The 21,325-nt window shown below is 42.5% G+C and overlaps 3 protein-coding genes across 13 annotated transcripts in view; 2 read left to right on the top strand and 1 right to left on the bottom strand.

Moving 5' to 3' along the window:
- MYLK3 (myosin light chain kinase 3) overlaps positions 1–537 on the top strand; it is a 78,720-nt gene extending 78,183 nt beyond the window's left edge. For all 8 annotated transcript variants that reach the window (XM_064382989.1, XM_064382992.1, XM_064382987.1 and 5 more), the window contains one exon: positions 131–537. In XM_064382989.1, coding sequence (XP_064239059.1) covers positions 131–190 — 60 coding nt within the window. In that variant the 3' untranslated portion in view covers positions 191–537. The remainder of the gene's footprint in view (positions 1–130) is intronic.
- Positions 538–9,076: 8,539 nt separating this feature from the next.
- On the bottom strand, positions 9,077–18,683 carry LOC105710694 (origin recognition complex subunit 6). Of its 4 annotated transcripts, XM_064382984.1 has the most exons (8): positions 18,314–18,680; positions 16,646–16,775; positions 15,288–15,451; positions 14,657–14,746; positions 12,365–12,477; positions 11,874–11,942; positions 10,113–10,257; positions 9,077–10,011 (listed from the first exon to the last, which is right to left on the bottom strand). In XM_064382984.1, the coding sequence occupies exons 1-7, from the start codon at positions 18,517–18,519 to the stop codon at positions 10,130–10,132; spliced, it is 900 nt and encodes a 299-aa protein (XP_064239054.1). In that variant the 5' UTR covers positions 18,520–18,680; the 3' UTR covers positions 9,077–10,011; positions 10,113–10,129. The 4 variants fall into 4 exon arrangements, 3 of the variants coding, with proteins under 3 accessions (XP_064239054.1, XP_064239053.1, XP_064239055.1); XM_064382983.1 differs by having other exon boundaries at positions 9,077–10,257; positions 18,314–18,679; XR_010344798.1 differs by lacking the exon at positions 9,077–10,011 and having other exon boundaries at positions 10,199–10,257; positions 10,400–11,942; positions 18,314–18,682.
- Positions 18,684–18,893: 210 nt separating this feature from the next.
- The window catches only part of VPS35 (VPS35 retromer complex component), a 30,792-nt gene continuing 28,360 nt past the window's right edge, over positions 18,894–21,325 (top strand). The window contains exon 1 of the mRNA XM_012443167.3: positions 18,894–18,966. Within this exon, the coding sequence (XP_012298590.1) occupies positions 18,964–18,966 (3 nt within the window). The 5' untranslated portion in view covers positions 18,894–18,963. The remainder of the gene's footprint in view (positions 18,967–21,325) is intronic.

Raw genomic sequence — 21,325 nt, 5'->3', positions numbered from 1 at the left:
TTCCTTTAGGTTAAAAGTTTTAAACCGACCCAAGCGGCTAGACTCATTAAATCCTTTTATTGTTTCTTCATAAAGCAACTTGTCTAAAATACATGCTTTTTCTTTTCTTTTATTGTCTCCTTGCTTCAAGAAACATTTCTACGTGGTGACTGCTGCTAACAGGTTAAGGAAATTTCCAACTTCTCCCTAATCTTCAACTCTGCTGCTCCAATGGGTCCGGAAATTACTGAGGCCAGTGGTGAAGTGAAGAGATGACTCAAAAAGTTAAATAATTTGGCTTTTTGCTATTATTGATTACATTTATTTTGTAAAAATGATTATGGCTGCTACTTTCCTTGTGGATGAAAAGTGGCTGTAAAGAATCTTCCTAAGAATGCTTTTTTTCTGCCCTGTAAGATCACTAAGTGTGAAATGCTGTGTGTACCTTTCAAGTATACCTACTTTTGGTGGTAAGTGTAGGGATGCTTTAGGGAGGTACTTTGTATATGTCGAATTTAAATTCTAAACTCACACTGATTAAAGAACTTGGTAGACTACTTTGCAGGGTCATGTTATTCAGTATTATCTTCTCCAGTACAAAGAATTCTTAGAATTTTGATTTGCTCAGGTGTGAGCTGACATTTTATTGTACTACCCCATTCTTGTGTCAAGTCACGTGAATTTAGGACAGTGATCTTCAAACTTGCTTTAACTTATGCTCCATTTTGAGAATCAGCATCATTTGAAATGTCAAAATATGTCAACTGTCATAGCCAAATCAGAGCAGTGATCATTTTGAGTGTGTGTTTTTTCTTTTTTTTTCTTTTTCTTTTTTTTTTTTTTTTTTTTTTGAGACGAAGTCTCACTCTGTTGCCCAGGCTGGAGTGCAATGGCGTGATCTTGGCTCACTGCAACCTCCACCTTCTGGGTTCAAGCGATTCTCCTGCCTCAGCCTCCCGAGTAGCTGGGATTACAGGCGCCTGCCACTACGCCGGGCTAATTTTTGTATTTTAGGTAGAGAGAGGGTTTCACCATGTTGGTCAGACTGATCTCGAACTCCCAACCTCAGGTGATCCGCCCACCTTGGCCTCCCAAAGTGCTGGGATTACAGGCATGAGCCACCGCACCCAGCATTGAGCGTGATTTTTAAAGCTCCACACAACTCTACCTCTCTCCTAATTCTGCCCTGTCCTAACCCCTCTTTCTTGGTTATAAATTTCTGGTCTTGTAAATCTGGAAACTGATAGGCAATTTATGAAAGAGATAAGAATGTAATGAGGCTCAGCTTTCTGAGAAGAACACATCATGAGATATAAAGGAAAGCTGCTCTTCTGCTGCCTAAGGGTGTACCACTCTCAGTGTTATCACTCGACATGCACACTTCCTATTTACATGTACAGTTGACCCTTGAACGTGGGTTTGAACTGCATTGGTCGATTTATACATGGATTTTCTTCTGCCTTTGCCACCCCTGAGATAGCAACACCATGCTCTCCTCTTCATCCCACTCTGCAGCCTACTCAACAGGAAGATGATGAGGATGAAGACCTTTCTGATGATCCACTTCCACTTAATGAATAGAAAATATATGTTCTCTTCCTTATGATTTAAGGAATTCCTTATGATTTCTCTTTTCCTTAGCTTAATACAGTATATAAGCCAGGCATGGTGGCTTACACCCATAATCCCAGCACTTTGGGAGGCTGAAGTGGGCAGATCACTTGAGGTCAGAAGTTTGAGACCAGCTGGCCAACATGGTGAAACCCCATCTCTACTAAAAATAAAAAAATTAGTCAGGTATGGTGGCAGGCGCCTGTAACCCCAGCTACTCAGGAGGCTAAAGTAGGAACCTGGCAGGCGGAGGTTGCAGTGAGCCAAGATTGCACCACTGCACTTCAGCTTGGGCAACAGAGCAAGACTCTGTCTCAAAAAAAAAAAAAAAAAGAATATAGTATGTGCATAAATACACACACACACACACATACACAAACACACATATGTACGTGTGTGTATGGGTGTTAACTGACTGTTTATATTATTGATAAGGCTTCCAGTCAACAGTAGGCTATTAGGAGTTAAGTTTTTGGGGAGACAAAAGTTATACCCAGATTTTCAAATGCAAGGGGGTAGGCACTCCTAACCCCCACACGTTCAAGGGCCCACTGTACATTTAAACACTTTTCTACATGCATTAGAGTAGCCATGTCATCCCTTTACTGAAATCACACTGTTCTCAACATGGCAAGCAACTAACACTTTTTTTTTTTTTTTTGAGACAGAGTCTCACTCTGTTGCCCAGGCTGGAATGCAGTGGTATGATCTTGGCTCACTGCAGCCTCTGCTTCCTGGCCTCAGGCGATCCTGAGTAGCTGGGACTATAGGTGCCTGCCATCACACCCAACTAATTTTTGTATTTTTAGTGGAGACAGGGTTTTGCCATGTAGCCCAAGCTGGTCTCGAGCTCAAGCGATCCACCTGCCTTAGCCTCCCAAAGTGCTGGGATTACAGGCGTGAGCCACCACACTCAGCTTCAACTAATACATTTACAAACTTGTATACATGTATATTTAGATACTTCATCAACTTATAAAATGGTTAAAAGGAGTACTTTATTTACTGAAAATTACACAGTCTTTTTAATTTCCTTGCTTCTACATGATTTTTGTGCTATTCCCATTTTTTTCTTGGTGATCAATTTTATTTTATTTTTTGAGAGAGAGTCTTGCTCAGGCTGGAGTGCATTCTTTGGTCACTGCAACCTCTGCCTCCCGGGTTCAAGTAATCTTGTGCCTCGGCCTCCCAAATAGTTGGGATTACAGGCATGTGCCACCACACCCAGCTAAATTTTGTATTTTTAGTAGAGATGGGGTTTCACCATGTTGGCCAGGCTGGTCTTGAACTCCTGACCTCAAGTGATCCACCTGCCTTGGCTTCCCAAAGTCCTGGGATTACAGGCGTGAGCCACCATGCTTAGCCTTGGGTGAGCAGCTTTAGTCAATGTAGTGATTTTTAGATTTTAATTAGACATGCAACAGGTTCACCACCTTTCAGGACTTTTGTCCCATAACAGAGGCTCTCTTTTTTTTCTTTTTTTTCTTTTTGACAGAGAGGTAGGCAGGTGGAGACGTTATCCTGCTGCTGCGGTTCTCAAGTTGTTAAGTTTCCTCTGTAAGGCTAACCCTTGTTGGGAACTAAGAGTTTCAGTACTAGCAAGTCTGGGTCTGCTCCAAATTGGTCAGCTGAAGAATGGACATCAGAAAACAGCTGTTGGAAGCTGTCCTTTGATGAGACAGTGACAGTGATTTGGTAAAATGTCTTATTTTTTAAATGTCAGTTATCTTTCTTTAAAAGGGTTTTTGAGTGCAGCCTCCAGAAGGAGCTAGAGTATATTTTGTAGTTCTATTATTGTTCATACCTTCTTTTGGACTTAAGATTCTGGGGAATGCTATGAATCATCTCCCCAGAAAAAGGTAGTTAATTACCATATCTAGAGCAGCACTGCCCAGCAAAAATATAATACAAGCTATATGTGTAATTTAAAAAATTTCTAGTAACTTCTCTAACAAAACCCATTGAAAATCAGTTTTAACAATTTATATAACAAGGTATTTTTAAAAATATATTTAAAAAATTTCAATATGTAATCGATATAAAATTGAGATATTTTACCAGCTACTAGGGAGGCTGAGGCAGGAAAATCACTTGAACCCAGGAGGTGGAGGTTACAGTGAGCCAAGATTGCACCACTGAACTCAGCCTGGGAGATGAGCAAAACTCTACCTCGAACAACAAAAAAAAATTGAGATATTTTATATTCCTTTTCTCATACTAAGTCTCCAAAATATGATATATTTTACGTTTAAAAACACATAATCAAGGCTGGGCGCGGTGGCTCACATCTGTAATCCCAGCACTGTGGGAGGCTGAGGTGGGTAGACTGCTTGAGGCCAGGAGTTAGAGACCAGTCTGGGCAACACGGTGAAACCCCATATCTAAAAATACAAAAATTAGCTGGCCATGGTGGCACACACCTGTAATCTCAGCTACGTGGGAGGCTAAGGTACAAGAAACACTTAAACAGGAGGCGGAGGTTGCAGTCAGCTGAGATCACACTACTGCACTCCAGCCTGGGTGGCAGAGCAAAACTTTGCCTCCAGGGAAAAAAAAACAAACCTGGGGGGGAAAAAACAAACAAACTGTCAATTCAGTTGCTAGGTTTTCATCAGACATACTTAATCTGTATTTAGATTTCCTAAAACTTACTGTGGAAAAATATATTTACATACTCAAGTTGTTTGAAACATACCTAACAGTTTTCCAGCAACTGAAGTATCTACTCTTACCAGTATTAAAATTAAATAAAATTAGAAATTCAGTTCTGCAGTTGCACTAGCCACATTTTAAATGTTTAATAGCCACATGTGGTTAGTGGCCTATATTGGACAGGGCAGATCTAGAGAGAATCCTGTATCTATCAATTTTATTTATTTTTCCCTTTATGCTGTTATTCCTTACCTAGAGAAATGATTTCCCTCCAAAGTTCATTTGAAAGGTCTGTTTACGCCGGGGTCACACAAGTGAGCTATGTGGATTTTAGCATCCCTGATCTGAAATTTGGTTTTATGAAGCTTGAGTTTTTCTGGATATTTTTAGTACTTTGCTGGTGTATACTTACTTAGCTCAAACATTTGATTGCGATTGTGTTGGGTCAGCTATTTCTAATGGGACTTTTCCATTGCATGTACAGTCACTGGAAAATGCTGGGCAGAGAAACTCTAAAAGGTGGTGGGGGCCCACTTTTTTCACCTTTTGGACTGGTGAAGAATTGGTGAGGGTGTGGGGAAGATGGCATTCTCCCACTTTTGATGGATATGTATCCAAATAAAAGTCATGCCCATGCTTTCTTTCATCCAGCAATTTTATTTCTAGAAATGTATCCCTCCATATTTAAACAACTGTATGGAGATTTATGCAAAATGATGTTTACTATAGCACTATTGCTAATGGACCAATAGAAACAACCAACGTATGCCTATTTGTTTGGGTTTAGTTGAATGAATTTTGCCACATTCATATAGTGGAATACCATAGATCTAGATATACTGAAAGCCATCTTTCCTTAAAAAAAAATTATAAAATGTATATATGGTATCATCCCGCTTATGAAGAGACATATGCTTACATATACATTAAAAAACTGTAGGATATGCAAGAAACTTAACAGTGGAGTGTGAAAAGTGAGTGATTGGGAGAAGGGGAATTCCACTTTTCGTTTTTCTGAACCCTTTGAATCTTTTTTTTTTCTTACAGTGAGCATGTATTACTTATTACTTTTTTTTTTCTTTTTGAGATGGAGTCTCGCTCTGTCACCAGGCTGGAGTGCAGTGGCGTGATCTCAGCTCACTGCAACCTCTGCCTCCTGGGTTCAAGCAATTCTTCTGCCTCAGCCTCCTGAGTAGCTGGGATTCCAAGTCCCAAAATGGAAGAACTTGAAGTCCGACTTTCGAGGGCAGGAAGCATACAGCATGGGACAAAGACGTAGGCTGGGAGGCTAGGCCAGTCTCTCCTTTTCATGTTTTTCTGCCTGCTTTTTATTCACTGGCAGCTGAATAGATGGTGTCTACCAGACTAAGGGTAGATCTACCTTTCTCCGTCCAGACTCAAATGTTAATCTCTTTTGGCAACAGCCTCACAGACATACCCAGGATCAATACTTTGTATCCTTCAATCCAATCAAGTTGACAGTATTAACCATCACAGCATCCATCACTGAGATTGTAATTGTGTTGGAAAACTGCAGAAAGGCTTCCTAGGAGGGCATTTGGGCAAGATTGCTTTAATTCCTTCACTCCCCAGCCAATTTAAAAAATAACTAAATATGTATTATATTCCAAATAATAAAAATAATTACCATTACTCGCTTTCATGGCATAAAGAAAAAAACTAACAGGCAATACTACTTATATTTATTCTCATATGGTATTTAAACAAGGCTCAGAAATTTTAGATTTATCAGAATCACATTTTAATAGGGTAATTTAATAGTGAATGTGCCTAATTAACTAAAAATGGATTAAAGACCTAAATGTAAGAGCTAAAACCATTTAGCTCTTAGAAGAAAACATAGGGGAAAAGCTTCATGACATTGGATTTGGTAATGATTTCTTGGATATGGCAGCGAGAGTACGGGCCACAGAAATAAAAGTAAATTGGATTACATCAAAATTAAAAGCTTCTGTGCATCAAAGGCCATAATCAACAGAGTGAAAAGGAAATCTAAGGAATGGGAGAAAATATTTGCCAATCATATCTGATAAGGGTTAATATCTAACAACAAAAACCAAACAACCTGATTCAAAAAGGGCCAAAATATTAGCTGTTTGTATATTTTCTTTAAAAATGTCTGTTCAAGTCCATGAAGAGATGCCCAACATCTTTTCCCTAATCATTAGGGAAAAGCAAATCAAAACCACAATAACACCTTACACTCATTAGGATAGTTACTATTAAAAAAAAAAAAAAAAGAAAGAAAAACTAGAAAATAACAAGTGTTGGCAAGGATGTAGAGAAATTGGAATCCTTATGAACTGTGGGTGGGAACGTAATACGGTACAGTTACAGACACTATGGGAGTTCCTCAAAAATTTAAAAATAGAGGCCGAGCGCAGTGGCTCATGCCTGTAATCCCAACACTTTGGGAGGCCAAGGCAGGTGGATCACTTGCAAGACCAGCCCAGCCAACATGACAAAACGCTGTCTCTACTAAAACTACAAAAATTAGCCAGGCGTGGTGGTGGGCATCTGTAATCCCAGCTACTCAGGAGGCTGAGGCAGAATTACTTGAATTCAGGAGGCAGAGATTACAGTGAACTGAGATCGTGCCACTACACTCCAGCCTGGGCGACAGAGTGAAACTCCTGTCTCAAAAAATAAATAAATCAATAAAAATAAAAATGGAATTACCATATGATCTAGCAATCCAATTTCTGGTGTATACCCAAAAGAACTGAAAGCAGGGTTCCCAAAAAGTATTTGTACACCTATGTTCATAGCAGCATTATTCAAAACAGCCAAGAGGAAGCAACCCAAGTGTCCCACTGATGGATGAATAAACAAAATGTGGTATATACAACCGAATATTATTCAGCTTTAAAAATGAAGGAAATTCTGACATGTTGTAACATGGATGAATCTGGAGGACGTTATATTAAGTTAAAAAAGCCAGTGACAAAGACAAATACTGTGATTCCACTTATATGAATCCTTAGGCAAATTCAGAGAAAGTACAGTGGTGGTTGTCAGGGGATGTGGGGAGGAATGGGGAGTTGTTTAATCGTAAGTCAGTTTTGCAAGATGAAAAAATTCTGGAGACTGCTTGCAAAACAAAGTGACTATATAATATTTAACCATATACACTTTAAAAAGATTAAGATAGTATATTTTGCTGCATACATTTTATTACAATTTTAAAGAAAGTGAATGTGCTTAATTTTACAGGGTGATAAGTACATTGCTTTTGACTCAAAGCTAGAAATTTAAGTCTTGGCACCAAATAACAAATTACATACCTTTTTTTGGTTTTTGTTTTTGAGACAGCCTCATTCTGTCACCCAAGCTGGAGTGCTGCAGCACAATCTCAGTTCACTGCAACCTCCGCCTCCTGGGTGCAAACAATTCTCATGCCTCAGCCTCCCAAGTAGCTAGGACTACAGTCACGTGCCACCACGCCTGGCTCATTTTTTGTATCTTTACTAGAGATGGGGTTTTGCCATGTTGCCCAGGCTTGTCTTGAACTCCTGAGCTCAGGCAATCTGCCAGCCTCAGTCCCCCAAAGTGCTAGGATTACAGGGGTGAGCCACTGTGATGGGTCTCATATTACATACCTTCTTAATAAACGAGGATTTATTTTGGATCAAAGCTGTAACAAAAGCTATTTAGTGAATGCCTTCTAAATGCCATGTACTTCACAAATATAGTAGTACCTTTAATCCTCACAAGGCAGGTATTTCTATTTTAGCTATTTTTCTTTTAAGAGATGGGGTCTCCCTATGTTGCCCTGGCTGGAGTGCAGTAGCTATTCACAGGTGTGATCACAGCATACTACAGACTTACTTAAACTCTGGCTCAAGTGATCTTCCTGCCTTGGCCCCTGAGTAGCTGTGACTGTAGGTATAGGCCACTGTGCCCAGCTTTTCTATTTTATAAACAAGAAATCTTAGGCTCTGTAAGTTTTTGGGCTTTTTTTAAGGGAGAAGTGGCAGAGCCAGAATTTAAACTGGATTGTGTGTGGTTCCAAAGCTCCTGTTCATTCCCCAATACCACAGGCCTTGCCAGACATGCTTATGTTGGGATCATTTCATTGTGGTATTTCTTTAGCTTTGGTCTGCTGAAGTTCTAAAACTAAAAAGGGTAGGGGGAAAAAAGAGACATCACCTTTAGTCATTCTAGGTTTATGTAGCAGGTATTATTCATTACCTGTAGCAGAAAAAAGGAAACCACTATTAAATTTTAAACATTTGGATGCAATCGCTTTACCATGGAAATATTTAATTTTATCATATATTCTTAATTTTAGTTAAAATCATGTCTGGCATGATGCCTTTAGTAACTTCTTACCATCCATGAAAATGTCCTTTTCCATAGTCTTAAAAGTAGCATTTACTAAGGTTACATTTTTCAGTATGTAGATATTTTCTAAAATGATTTTATAAAAAGGTGCTAATGTTTAATTCATTAAGAGACCTCCAAATGTGAGATTTTCTCTATTCTGATTATTTTCTAAATACTTATTCATAGCAGGTACTGTGCTAAATGCTTTACATGTATTGGCTCAGATACTCTTCTGCATTATCTATGAGGTGGTACCATTTCTACTGCTACTTTATAGATGAGGCATAAAGAAGTTAATTAATTTGCTAAAGGTTTCACAGGTGTAAATGGCTGAGCAGAGATTCAAACCCAGGAAGTCCGATTTGAGTTTGTGGTCTGGTGGGTAGTGTAGCTCAGAGGACAGGAACCTGGGCTTTTTCCTGTTAGAGTAGACATAGCTTTTAGCATAAGGAGGATTCCGCCAAACTGATGACAAGTACAACTTGAATGCATATACAAATAACATTTATTAACTTAGGCTGTACAATATATTGATTCAGTCAAATAAAAAATATCTTACACAAAAACTGAAGTAAAATCTGTATGAGGCCATTCAGATTGAATTTTATATTCTGAATAAGACAAGGGACAGCCATTCACTTGAAACAAAGCAAAATGGCTCCAATTCCATTTATTTATTTATTGATTTGTTTGTTCGACGGAGTCTCACTCTGTTGCCCAAGCTGGAGTGCAGTGGCACAATCTCAGCTCACTGCAACCTCTGCCTCCTGGGTTCAAGTGATGCTCCTGTCTCAGGCTCCTGAGGAGCTAGGATTACAGGCATGCACCACCACACCTAGCTAAATTTTGTATTTTTAGTAGAAACAGGGTTTTTCCATGTTGGCTAGGCTGGTCTCGAACTCCTGATCTCAGGTGATCCACCCACCTTGGCCTCCCAAAGTGCTGGGATTACAGGTGTGAGCCACTGCACCGGGCCTCCAATTCCATTTTGTAGGAGAGCGCATGAAGCAATACCAATCAGGCACTGTGGCTGGTCTGATGTTGCCCACACCAGGGACCAGCCCATTGCCCACACTCAGCCTCCGGGCAGGCTGCTTTGCTATTAAGGCAATAGTCTTAGGATCCTTGTTATAAAAGTTTAAACAAGGCCAGGTGCGGTGGCTCACGCCTGTAATCCCAGCACTTTGGGAGGCCGAGGCAGGTGGATCACAAGGTCAGGAGTTTGAGACCAGCCTGACCAACACGGTGAAACCCCATCTCTACTAAAGATACAAAAATTAGACAGGCATGGTGGCAGGCGCTGTAATCCCAGCTACTAAGTAGGCTGAGGCAGGAGAATCGCTTGAACCGGAGAGGCAGAGGTTGCAGGGAGCCAAGATTGAGCCATTGTGCTCCAGCCTGGGCGACCGAAGGAGACTCCATCTCAAAAAAAAAAAAAAAAAAAAAAAAAAAGTTTAAACAACATTCCAAAGCCCTCAAGCCTTCCTGGAGGTGGCAATATACTATCAGTTTGCAATGCATACCAGTCTGGAAGTTGAAATCACTCTGCTATAGCCTTTTGAGCATTTGCAGCATTTTCTAAAATTTTTCTTTTCCATTCTTCATAATCTTGTGTCAGATCTTCATCTTTCTGTGGTTTATGTGGCATCTCCTCTACCTTCTCCATTTCTGAGAAAAAATTATCAAAAGCAATTTCAAAATTGTTATACTTAGAAATGAAATTTTAAAAAGGTAAACTTATTTAAATTGTCTACTTTAAGAAAGTGGTAGTAAATAAGATACTGAAATGAAGTGGAGAAAGAGCAGTTACCACTTTTTTTTGAAATGGGGTCTTGCAATGTTGCTCAGGCTGGACTCCAACTCCTAGGTTACTGATTCTCCCACCTCCACCTCCTGGTCAGCTGGGACTGTGGCTGGGATTATAGGCTCACATTACCATACCCAGCTTAGCTATCACTATTTTCTCTCCCTTACACTCCAAGCATTCCAAGACATCTAGTAATCACTAACATCTATCAAGCACTTAACTGGTGCTTGATAGGCACCAATCCAAGTACTTTTAAATAGCATTATTTCATTTAACCCTTACTATGCTCCATAATAGGTAAGAATATTAATCACATTTTATAGATCAGGAAATTGAGGCTCACAGAAATTATAGACTTTCTTAGTAGCATATAGCCAGTGGCCAGGCGTAGTGGTTCATGCCTGTAATCTCAGCACTTTGGGAGGCCAAGGGGGGCAGATCACTTGAGCCCAGAAGTTCAAGACCAGCCTGGGCAACAGTGAGACCCCATCTCTACCAAAAATACAAAAATTAGCCATGTGTGCTGGGCGAGGTGGCTCACATCTGTAATCCCAGCATTTTGGGAGGCTGAGGTGGGTGGATCACGAGGTCAAGAGTTCAAGACCAGCCTGGTCAAGATGGTGAAACCCAGCCTCTACTAAAAATACAAAAAAAATATTACTAGCTGGCATGATGGCAGGCACCTGTAATCCCAGGAGGATGAGGCACAGAATTGCTTGAACTTGGGAGATAGAGGTTGCAGTGAGCTAAGATGGCACCATTGCACTCCAGCCTGGGTGACAGAGCAAGACTCTGTCTCAAAGAAAAAAAAAAAAAAGCCAGGTGAAGTGGCACACTCCTGGAGTCCTAGGTACTCAGGAGGCGGAGGATGCAGTGAACCAAGATCATGCAACTGCACTCTAGCATGGGTGACAGACAGAGCCAGGCCATGTCGCAAACAACAACAAAAAAATCACACAGCCAGTAGGTGGTATTAAAATAATAAGGCAGCCATTTGCCTGAGGTTGTCTCTGTAGCTAAAGCTCTTATAAGCAAACTGGAACTTAACTTAAAAACTTTTTTTTTGTGGGGGGAAAGAACCTCCAAAAGACAAAAATAATCCCAGTCAATCAGAAACTGCCAACAAGCTGATTGGCTATACAACTAGGGACTTCCTATCAGACCATGCCCAGGTAAGACAGATACCTAACTGTAGCTGCCCAGGCTGGTCTCGAACTCCTGGGCTCAAGCAATTCTCCCGCTGCAGCCTCTCAAAGTGCTGGGATTACAGGAATAAGTCACTGTGCCAGGCCAGCCATATTCTTAATTACCTAATACCTATGTTACTTCCATTATTGATAGCTTGGAAAGCTGGTCTTATCAAATGATTTACAGTCAGAATTTACTTAAAACTGTACTCCTCGCAGGCAAGCTGCTAGGTCACCACTGGACTGTACTGAATAAAATGTCAATGTCAGTACTGTGTTAGTAAAACTACCCTTTGCTGGGGGTTCAACCACTATCTTCTTTTTCTTCTGTGGTGGAGGAGCTAAATCTTCAGGTTCTCCTTTAAGAAAAAAAAAAGTGTTATCAAGGTTAATTTTTCTCCTATCCTCAATTTCAGTATTTGGGCATGTTTTGGGTCACAAACAAAATTAGACACCTTAACTGATAAAATATGAAGACAAGAAGACAAATGATCTTAGATTTCTCTTTTCTTTGGCCTCTCTTGTCAGACTTGAGAATCATTTCTGTCCTGGTTTATGTATCTAGAGGCTGGTATTTAACATGGGAACATGTTAATGGAGAATCTATTTTCCAGGCATAGATTCATGGAATCATAGGTTAGAAAGATCATTAAAAATATACCTGGTCCACATGCAATACAGAATTTAGGAAGCAGCCAGTTTACATTTGAAAATACTTGACTTTTATAAGCAAAAGTACTACATTTTCAAATGACACATTCTTCAACTACAGAATACTTACTACCAATCTGCTGTCCAATCTTCTCTAGTTGTTTACACAGTCGATCAAATATAGCTTTTCTTACACCGGATGTGGCTGCCATTTTGTTTTTATCCACTCTCAGCTGTAGAATCCTACAAGACAATTTTGTAAGTTGCTTTTCTCAAGACCAGTACAGTTTTCTTCTCTGGCCAACCAGATAATTAACTTATTTTCTTTTTGCCCATGCTTTAAGAGCCTCTGTCTAGATTTTCCTTCATTCAAACATGTCATTATCTATAATCATGCAAATTTGGCTAAGATGTTTATTTAGTTGTTTATTGGACTGAGAGTTAAAATGCACATGGGATCTGTTTTATAACAAAAGGGGCACATAAAAGACATTTGCTGTAGTGCTTCATGCCTTTTTGAACTCTTTAGTAAATCTCAGATTAATTTGCTGAATGACAATCATAGGACTTTTTAATGTTCAACTCATTTTAACCCGCAGGATATTTATATTTATATTACAGGGATGTAACAACGCCAACCCACCCTGAAAATGAAGTCTCCTAATAACACTCCACAGCAACCACTAATTAAAAACACAAGATAAACTTTTTCTTTAGGACAACAGACCTGTCAAGACCTTTTTTTTAACTTGGTGTGATATGGTTTCAAAAGTAGGGTTGACAATTCTTATTGTTTTCTACCATAACAGCTACACTTCCTGCCTATATGCACACAATTTTGCTGAATTAAAGAGATGTTTTCTACAAATGCCAATTAATACTCCTAGGTATGTAGCTAATAGAGTCAACATACCAAAATTAGTGGGTAGGTAGTGAGAAATCCATTCGGGCCAACTACATTTTGTTTTCTAAGGAGTTTACTGGCAAGATAAATAAGACAACTTGGCTGCGTGCAGTGGCTCACGCCTGTAATCCCAGCACTTTGAGAGGCTGAGGTGGGTGGATCACAAGGTCAGGAGTTCAAGACCAGCCTGGCCAAGATGGTGAAACCCTGTCTCTACTAAAAATATAAAAATTAGCTGGGCATGGTGGCATTCACCTGTAATCCCAGCTACTCGGGAGGCTGAAGCAGAGAATTGTTTAAACCCGGGAGGCAGAGGTCACAGTGAGCTGAGATCATGCCACTGCACTCCAGCCTGCGCAACAGAGCAAGACTCTGTCTCAAAAGAAAAAAATAAAAAAGACAACTTTAGACAAAGATATCAATAATTACTAACATTTCCAAAGTAACACTTCAGTATATATAGATAACCCACAATTCTAAGATTCAGATGGGAGAATTTATCACTGAAATATGTTATAAATTCCTTGAAGAACAGTTGTGGCCAGTACTTTTTTTTTTTTTTTTTTTGGAGACAGGCTGTTGCTGTGTTGCCTAGGCTGCAGTGCAGTAGTATGACCATAGCTCACTCTAACCAAGAACTCCTAGGCTCCAGTGAGCCTTCAGCCTCAGCCTCCTGCTCTGTTGCCCAGGCTGGAGTGCAATGGTACAATCTAGGCTCACTGCAACCTCCACCTCCCAGGTTCAAGTGATTCTTCTGCCTCAGCCTCCTGAGTAGCTGGGATTACAGGCATGAGCCACCATGCTAGGCTAATTTTGCAGTTTTACTAGAGACAGGGTTTCTCCATGTTGGTTAGGCTGGTCTCAACCTCCCAACCTCAGGTGATCTGCCCGCCTTGGCCTCCCAAAGTGTTGGGATTACAGGCATAAGCCACCTCGCCTGGCCCTTTTTTTTTTTTTAATTTTTTTAAGAGATTGGAGTCTCACTATGTTGTCTAGGATAGTCTTGAACTCCATGCCTCAAGCAGTCCTCCTGCCTCAGCTTCCCAAAGTGTTGGGATTATAAGTAGGAGCCACCACGCCTGGCCCAGCTAGTACCTTTTTTTGTTTTGAGACAGAGTCTCGCTCTGTCACCAGGCTAGAGTGCAGTGGCGCAATCTCGGCTCACTGCAACCTCCGCCTCCTGCCAGCCAGTACCTTTTAAAAAATATAAGCAGAAAACTACACAAGAACATTGTTTTAATGACAGATACCCTCTTTTATAAAAGGCAGACTGAAATCAGAATTCCCAGCTTATGTATACAGCGGCTATTTGGCTAGTGGAATTCTGGTAACACTAGTTCCAAGTTGTTAGCTACATTATGTGACAAACTGGGAATATGGTCACTTGGCCAATATTCCTAATATATATAGGGGAAAATATGCTCTGAAAGGAAATCAACTAAATTAGAAGTATTCCTTGGGGATGAAAAACCCACTTGTAAATTGGGAACTTTTCTGAATGTTTAAAGAAATACTTACTTGCACGCTGAAAGCAGTGCAGCAGAAGTGAAAAGTGGCCTGGATAAGTCAAGATCTACGTGCTGTGTCTGGGGAAGACTGGACTCATAGCTAAAGGAGAGGTTATTGCAGAATTATATGTCAGAAAATAATATTTCAAAAGAGACTGAAAGTGCAAACCAGAACTTACAAGTTTTTAAAATGCATTAGATATGTGCACTGTCACTTTAACATATGAGTTATTTTTTTCAAGACCGAAAATTAACCAGAATAGGACAGTAGATAATTTTTCTTTACCTATCAGTATAAATTTTCTGTTTTTTTTTTTTTTTATTTTCCCTGAGACAGAGTCTTGCTCTGTCGCCCAGGCTGGAATGCAATGGCATGATCTTGGCTCACTGCAACCTCCACCTCCCAAGTTCAAGCAGTTCTCCTGCCTCAGCCTCCCTAGTAGCTAGGTGCCACCACACCCAGATAATATTTTGTATTTTTAGTAGAAATGGGGTTTCACCATGTTGGCCAGGCTGGTCTTGAACTCCTGACCATGTGATCCGCCTGTCTTGGCCTCCCAAACTGCTGGGATTACAGGCATGAGCCACTGCACCCAGCCTATCGGTATACATTTTCAATTAAGGTTCTTTATGCCCCATACCTTTTTAGTATCTTTGAAGCCATGTTCACTGCTTCTGTACAGCTAAACTGTACAGCTAGGTCTCTTATTCCAATATTCGAATTTAGGCCTAGTAAACACTCAAAAGATTTAAGACAGCTCTGATATGTCTTCTTGCTCAAACCAGAAAGTTTAATTAAATAAGCCTGTGAAAGGAAAAACACATACACGAATCATAAAAACCTTAAGTTCTATATATTAGTACCCTTAAACACTTGTTTAATAAGTGGTATAACTTTTCAAAATTAATTTTGTGGCAAGTCACTCCACCTAAAGGTTTAGCTTCACTCAGTCGAAAAATTAGTAATCACATCAGGCAGAGGAAGTACTGCTCTCAAAGAGTTCAAACTATACAAAGACAGTCATGCCTATACAGAGATGATTTAAAATTATAACACAATATTAATATAGTCAAACAGGTAGTAAAAAACCACAGGAAACACATATATGGTTACTTGTGTTTATACAAAGCTGCTAATGTGTAATTTATTGGGAAAAGGAAGGAGAGAAGTAGTGGGAGTGGAGTTGGGGGCAGGGGTGTGTGTGTATGGAGGAGAGAAAGAGGAAAAGGAAAGTAGGAAGGGAAACAGGAGGATCCACTGTGGGAAACTAGCTCTGCCTGGGAGAGTTAAGGCAAGTTTCATAAAGAATCTAACAATCAGGCAGGGTCATGCAAGACAAACAGGAGTTTACCAGAAGAGTACTGCAGGAAAAAACAAGATACTGCATTTACAAAGTCACAAATCATTGAAGTGGAGAATCTGTTATGTCAATACTGTAGCTTCAGGCCAGGATTCAAGAGTCTGGAGAGTTCGATGGTAATCAACAAAGCTTTGTTTTTAATATTACCATTTAATAAGTGTATCATTATGACACGAGTACTGTGTTAACAGTGTTATGTACATTTAATCCTCATAATAATCTAGCGAAATTGGATATTCTATCTTTGATTTATGGGTGAGCACACTGGAGGTTAAAAGAGCTAGCTAGTGTGGAGATTTGATCTCAATATGCAACTCCTCCTGACCCCAAAGCTTGTTCTTTCAAGCACTGTGATATTAGAAGAAAAGCATAGGGGTTTTGAAAGAATGCTAGGAGCAATGTGGAAGATGGCCCCTTCCCGAGAAACAGGTGGTCAGGGAAAACAGTGAAGAGTAAAGAAAACGTGGCAAAAAAATTTTTTCCAACTCAAAATGATTCTACAGTATTTCCAGAAATTATACAAGGATAGCCAGGACAATTCCAAAACAAGAGTTTTAACTGGGGTTTATTTCAACCAAAAGTTAAAAGAGCTTCAGTGTTGCACTGGATTATTCAGATATTCGGTGGGACCTACTTACCCTATCCAAGGGGTACTTCATCCAGGAAGCTGCAAGGTCCAGGCACATGACTGCACTGCTAGTCTCCGTGGTGCGTGCAGAAAGGCCGACACACTTCACCCGGGACAGGCGCAAGTACTCCTCTGCTTTCCTGGTTAAAAGGGCAGTGTGTTAGCTACAACTCTTATTCAGTAGTTTGTTCAACACTTTAGTAAACAACTACAGCCTGATGAATGTCACACTAAGCCTAACTCCAGTGCACATTTATCTGGGGCTGGGAATGAAGAGAGGAAGACAGAATCAGAACTGACTCCAAATATCACTGTGCTCAAACGTTTTCAGACAAAAGTTAAGTTAAATTTCGAGAAAAATATGACCCTTCTTTCCTCCTTCCATTACTGGAACAAGCATGAACTATTTCAGAGGCAGGCAGGTTACATCACGGTTCCTCTTTTCCCCCCGATTTCCTTTAAATCAGTAGTTCTTTTTCTTTTCTTTTTTTTTTTTTTGAGACGGAGTTTCGCTCTTGTTACCCACGCTGGAGTGCAATGGCGTGATTCCGGCTCACCGCAACCTCCGCCTCCTGGGTTCAGGCAATTCTCCTGCCTCAGCCTCCTGAGTAGCTGGGATTACAGGCACGCGCCACCGTGCCCAGCTAATTTTTTTGTATTTTTAGTAGAGACGGGGTTTCACCATGTTGACCAGGATGGTCTCGATCTCTTGACCTCGTGATCCACCCGCCTCGGCCTCCCAAAGTGCTGGGATTACAGGCTTGAGCCACCGCGTAAATCAGTAGTTCTTAAACTTCATTGTATGCGAAAATCACCTTGGGCCTTGTGAAAACAAATTACGGGGTCCCAGACTGAGTGACTGATCAGTATGCTTGAGGTGGGGCCCAAGAATTTGTATTTCTAACAAGTGACAATCATCATATGGCTGTTGCTGGTCCAGGAACCACATTTTGAGAACCGTTCACTGCTCTAAATGACTACCGAGTCCTGCAGGTGTGTCTTCAAATCTTTTAAGCACTCTTTTCCTTGCCTTCGCTCGCCTGACTGTTGAAGCACTGAGCCTGGTCCTGCTCTCCACGTTTTAGCTCCAATGGCTTTATTTCCAACTCCAGATCCCGCTTCCCATCCGAAGGCTTTTGCAGGAGGTGTCGGTCGTCCCTGCCTGGGCTGCTCTTGCCACAGCTTCCCTCGCCCGGCACTTTCCATCAATCCGGCTTCAGCGGGAACGGAACCTGCTTTCCCGAGTTTTCCGCTAGGCCGGGCTCCACCCCAAGTCCGGTGGCTCTGGCATATTACCCGGTTTAAGGTCTACACAGTCCTCGCCCTTTACAGACAGCGGGGCTCTGTGCCACGATATCAGGTTCGCAGCTGTAACCTCGACCGCAGTAGGCGTCAGCGGAATGAGCGGAAGTTCTCCCGGGCTCGTTCTTCTCCCTACCACCTACCACCAACAGACAGGGCTGGCTGTTCCCAGGGACGTCTGCCATCGCCCTTCTTGACACCTCATGCAAGCCCACCGTTGGGAAGTTTCTCTTGAAGTAGGTTCTAAACCCCGTCCAGCCCCAGCGCTCCTCGTCACTCCCGCGCCGCCCGTCGCCTGGGAAGGGCGCGGGCCTCGCCTGAGAGCCCAGGGCAGCGAGGGGGAAGCCCTGCCCTGGTCTTGCGTTGCCGAACTCACCTCAGCATTTCGGGCTCGGCGAGGCCTAAGCGCGGGGCTAGACGGCCGATCAGCTCCGACCCCATGCCGCCCCGACTAAACCGATCAACTCTGGCGAACGCGGCGGTGCGACGAAACCGGCGCGCAGACGCTGTGCCAGCCAGTGAGAGCCAGGCCCCTCCTCCGGCGCATCTGGATTGGTTGGGACCAGATTGAGGCCGTCCCATAAACCAATCAGGGTCTTCCTTTTGCGCATGTGCGTCACGAGGGCACTCGCCAAGGTAGATAACAGCGAATGTGGACTGTCTGTTCCCCAGCCACCCATTCCTTTTTTCTTGACAAACTTATCACACACTGCCTTTCCCTCCTGCTGTCTACTGCCTGCTGCCAGGCGATCCCCACTGCCCTGCACTGCCCCGCACTGTCCCACCCATTCTCACATGCTGTAGTGAGATTGGCTGGCGCTCAGGTCCGTCCAGCCAGCGTTAAGTAGCCAGACCCAATAAACACGCGAGACTTGGGTTCCTAGAAGCAGGCCAATCGAGATGCCGCCTGCAGAGTCCGGAGGCGGGGCCAGAGAGGGCGGGGCTTGGAGGGGCCGCAGTGTCACATGACCGCGGGAGGCTCCGCGCGGGGTGGGTGCTGCTTGCTGCAGGCTCTGGGGAGTCGCCATGGTGAGTGCTGAGGGGGCAGCGGGACCCGGGCCGACCCTTCTTGTAGCCCCTGTTCTTTCCCACCGCCCCGGGCCCCAGCGGGAGGCGTAGGGGCCCCGAGACCTGTTGGGACTGTACCTGCCCGACTTGGCCTGCGGGATAGAGGACCAGAGGAGGAAGGCCGCTGGCGGGTTGACTGCCGGGGTGGGCGGCGGCTCCTGGCTGCGGCCGTTGCTCAGAGACGGGGCGGCCTCTCTGTGGGGGTGACTTGGCCTGTAGGCTTTGGGGTCCCTAAAGGCCTGCGGCCTCCTTTCAGTGGAATCGGCCACCTGCCTGCCACGAGGGGACCCGTTGCCCTAGGTCTGAGCGTCTGGCCCCCGCGGCGCGCGGAGGCCCTGGGACTCGGAGGTGGCGCCGGGACCCGCCCAGATGTTGCGTCTCCACCTTGGTGCCTGGTTGTGCTCGGCTGCCCACGCGGCCTCCTGGAGGGGTCGCAGTGGTTTCTTGGCCTTTCTTGACCTCAAACCCGCCTTCGGCGGCAGTGTTTGTCAGCGAGTTCTGGGGACCTGCTTACGTGAATTTCCTGAAAGGACTCAGGCTGTCTTGTAATCCTGACGATCGGAAAGGAGACTGATTGTTTCCTTTCCCATTTGTGCATTGGGCGCACATTGGGTCTTTTGTCTCTCCATTGATGAAATCCAAGTATTTGACTGGCTGGAAGCAGTCCTTCTCCGTAGGGCCCCTCTATGACGGCAGTAAATCGTGGTGTGGCTGTTGGCCGGTAAACTTGAACTTCCTCAAACTGAGTCTTTGTGTCTGGTTCCCACAAAGGCAAGTTGTCACTTGTATTTTATTAGCATTTGACGTAGCCTGCACTGTGTAAGTAATATTTTTGAGTGTATACTGTATGTCAGCTTTAATTATCTTATCCACTCTGTGTAGACAGGCTTTTGTAAATCTGTAAGCCTGGAAACATTTCACTTTAAATGTTTTAATGCCAGAAAGGATTAAATGTTTTACAAATACTATTTTCATATAAGATACTGCTGTACAAGGTGACTTTTGCCTGCTTTTCAGAATTTTGCAATTGGGAATTTATACAAGACTAGCATCAAAATTTAACTTTTTTAGGATTTGTGTGTTTCCCAGCATTTCTGGATTGACATTTATATTGTTTTGTAATGGAAAATACTTACTTGAGGGTGTATTACACACCAACTGTTTGTTGGGTGAACCAGTTGGGAGCAATCAGCCAGACACACAGTCTTGTCCTCATGAATTTTATTGGGAAAGGAAACTTGAGTATTTGTTCTTCCACAGTTTTTATAATTTAAGCAGGTCACTTAGTCTTCTTGGTGTCGTACTTTTGCATCCGGAAGCAAATGTTGGCCCCTTTGGCCCTTCTCAGCCCTGAAGTTCCAGATTCCACTAAAATTCATCAAACATCTTGTGTGCCTTCAGTGTCACGGACTGTGGCGCTGGATACTAATGTTCGAACTTAAGAGGCTACTGGGGGAGACACGCTTATAGAACTTAATTGTAATACAGTATGTGGATTGCTTTACTAGCATTGTTAACTAAGTGCTTTGGGGTCATGGAGGGATAGTTTTGCCTGGGGATTTTGGGAAGGACTACAGGAAGTTACACGTGAACCGAGACAATGTAGAGGGTGGACAGAAATTCTCCAGGTGGAAAGAAAAGGTATTGCTAATAAATGAAGCCAGAATGTTCGGTGTGCTCCATCAGAGGATTCTTGGTGGTATGTATTGGTAAATGAAGTTAGAGCCATTTGGTGTTCAAGTTATATTTTGAAATTCTCATGCTCTGGTCATCCTTATTTCTCACTGCTTCAGTTGTTAATGTATGCCATGCCATCATTTTTAAAATAGTTATTTCATTAACACGATATTCTGTATCTTTGAAGAGATCAGTTTTCATTTTACAGTTGGTTTACATTGTATTGTCAGATTACATCTACAGCATATGAGCAGGGTGATTGAACCGTAATAGGTTTCTAACATAAGTGGAGATAATTATTTGCATCTGAACTGGATATAATAATAATTGTAGGCCCGGTGTAGTGGCTCACACCTGTTATCCCAGCACTTTGGGAGGCTGAGGCAAGCCGATCACAGGGTCAGGAGATCGAGAACATCCTGGCCAACGTGTTGAAACCCCGTCTCTACTAATAATACAAAAATTGGCCGGGCGCGGTGGCTCATGCCTGTAATCCCAGCACTTTGGGAGGCTGAGGTGGGTGGATCACGAGGTCAGGAGTTCGAGACCAGCCTGGCCAACATGGTGAAACCCCCGTCTCTACCAAAAATACAAAAATTAGCAGGGTGTGATGGCAGGCAACTGTAGTCCCAGCACTTTGGGA

Source organism: Aotus nancymaae, unplaced genomic scaffold (assembly GCF_030222135.1).
Source record: "Aotus nancymaae isolate 86718 unplaced genomic scaffold, 86718_ANA_hifiasm-v0.15.2.pri h1tg000030l, whole genome shotgun sequence".
NCBI classification, from domain to species: Eukaryota; Metazoa; Chordata; class Mammalia; order Primates; family Aotidae; genus Aotus; species Aotus nancymaae.
The sequence above is the reverse complement of the archived record's forward strand: the minus strand, read 5'-3'. Positions and strand labels throughout refer to the sequence as shown.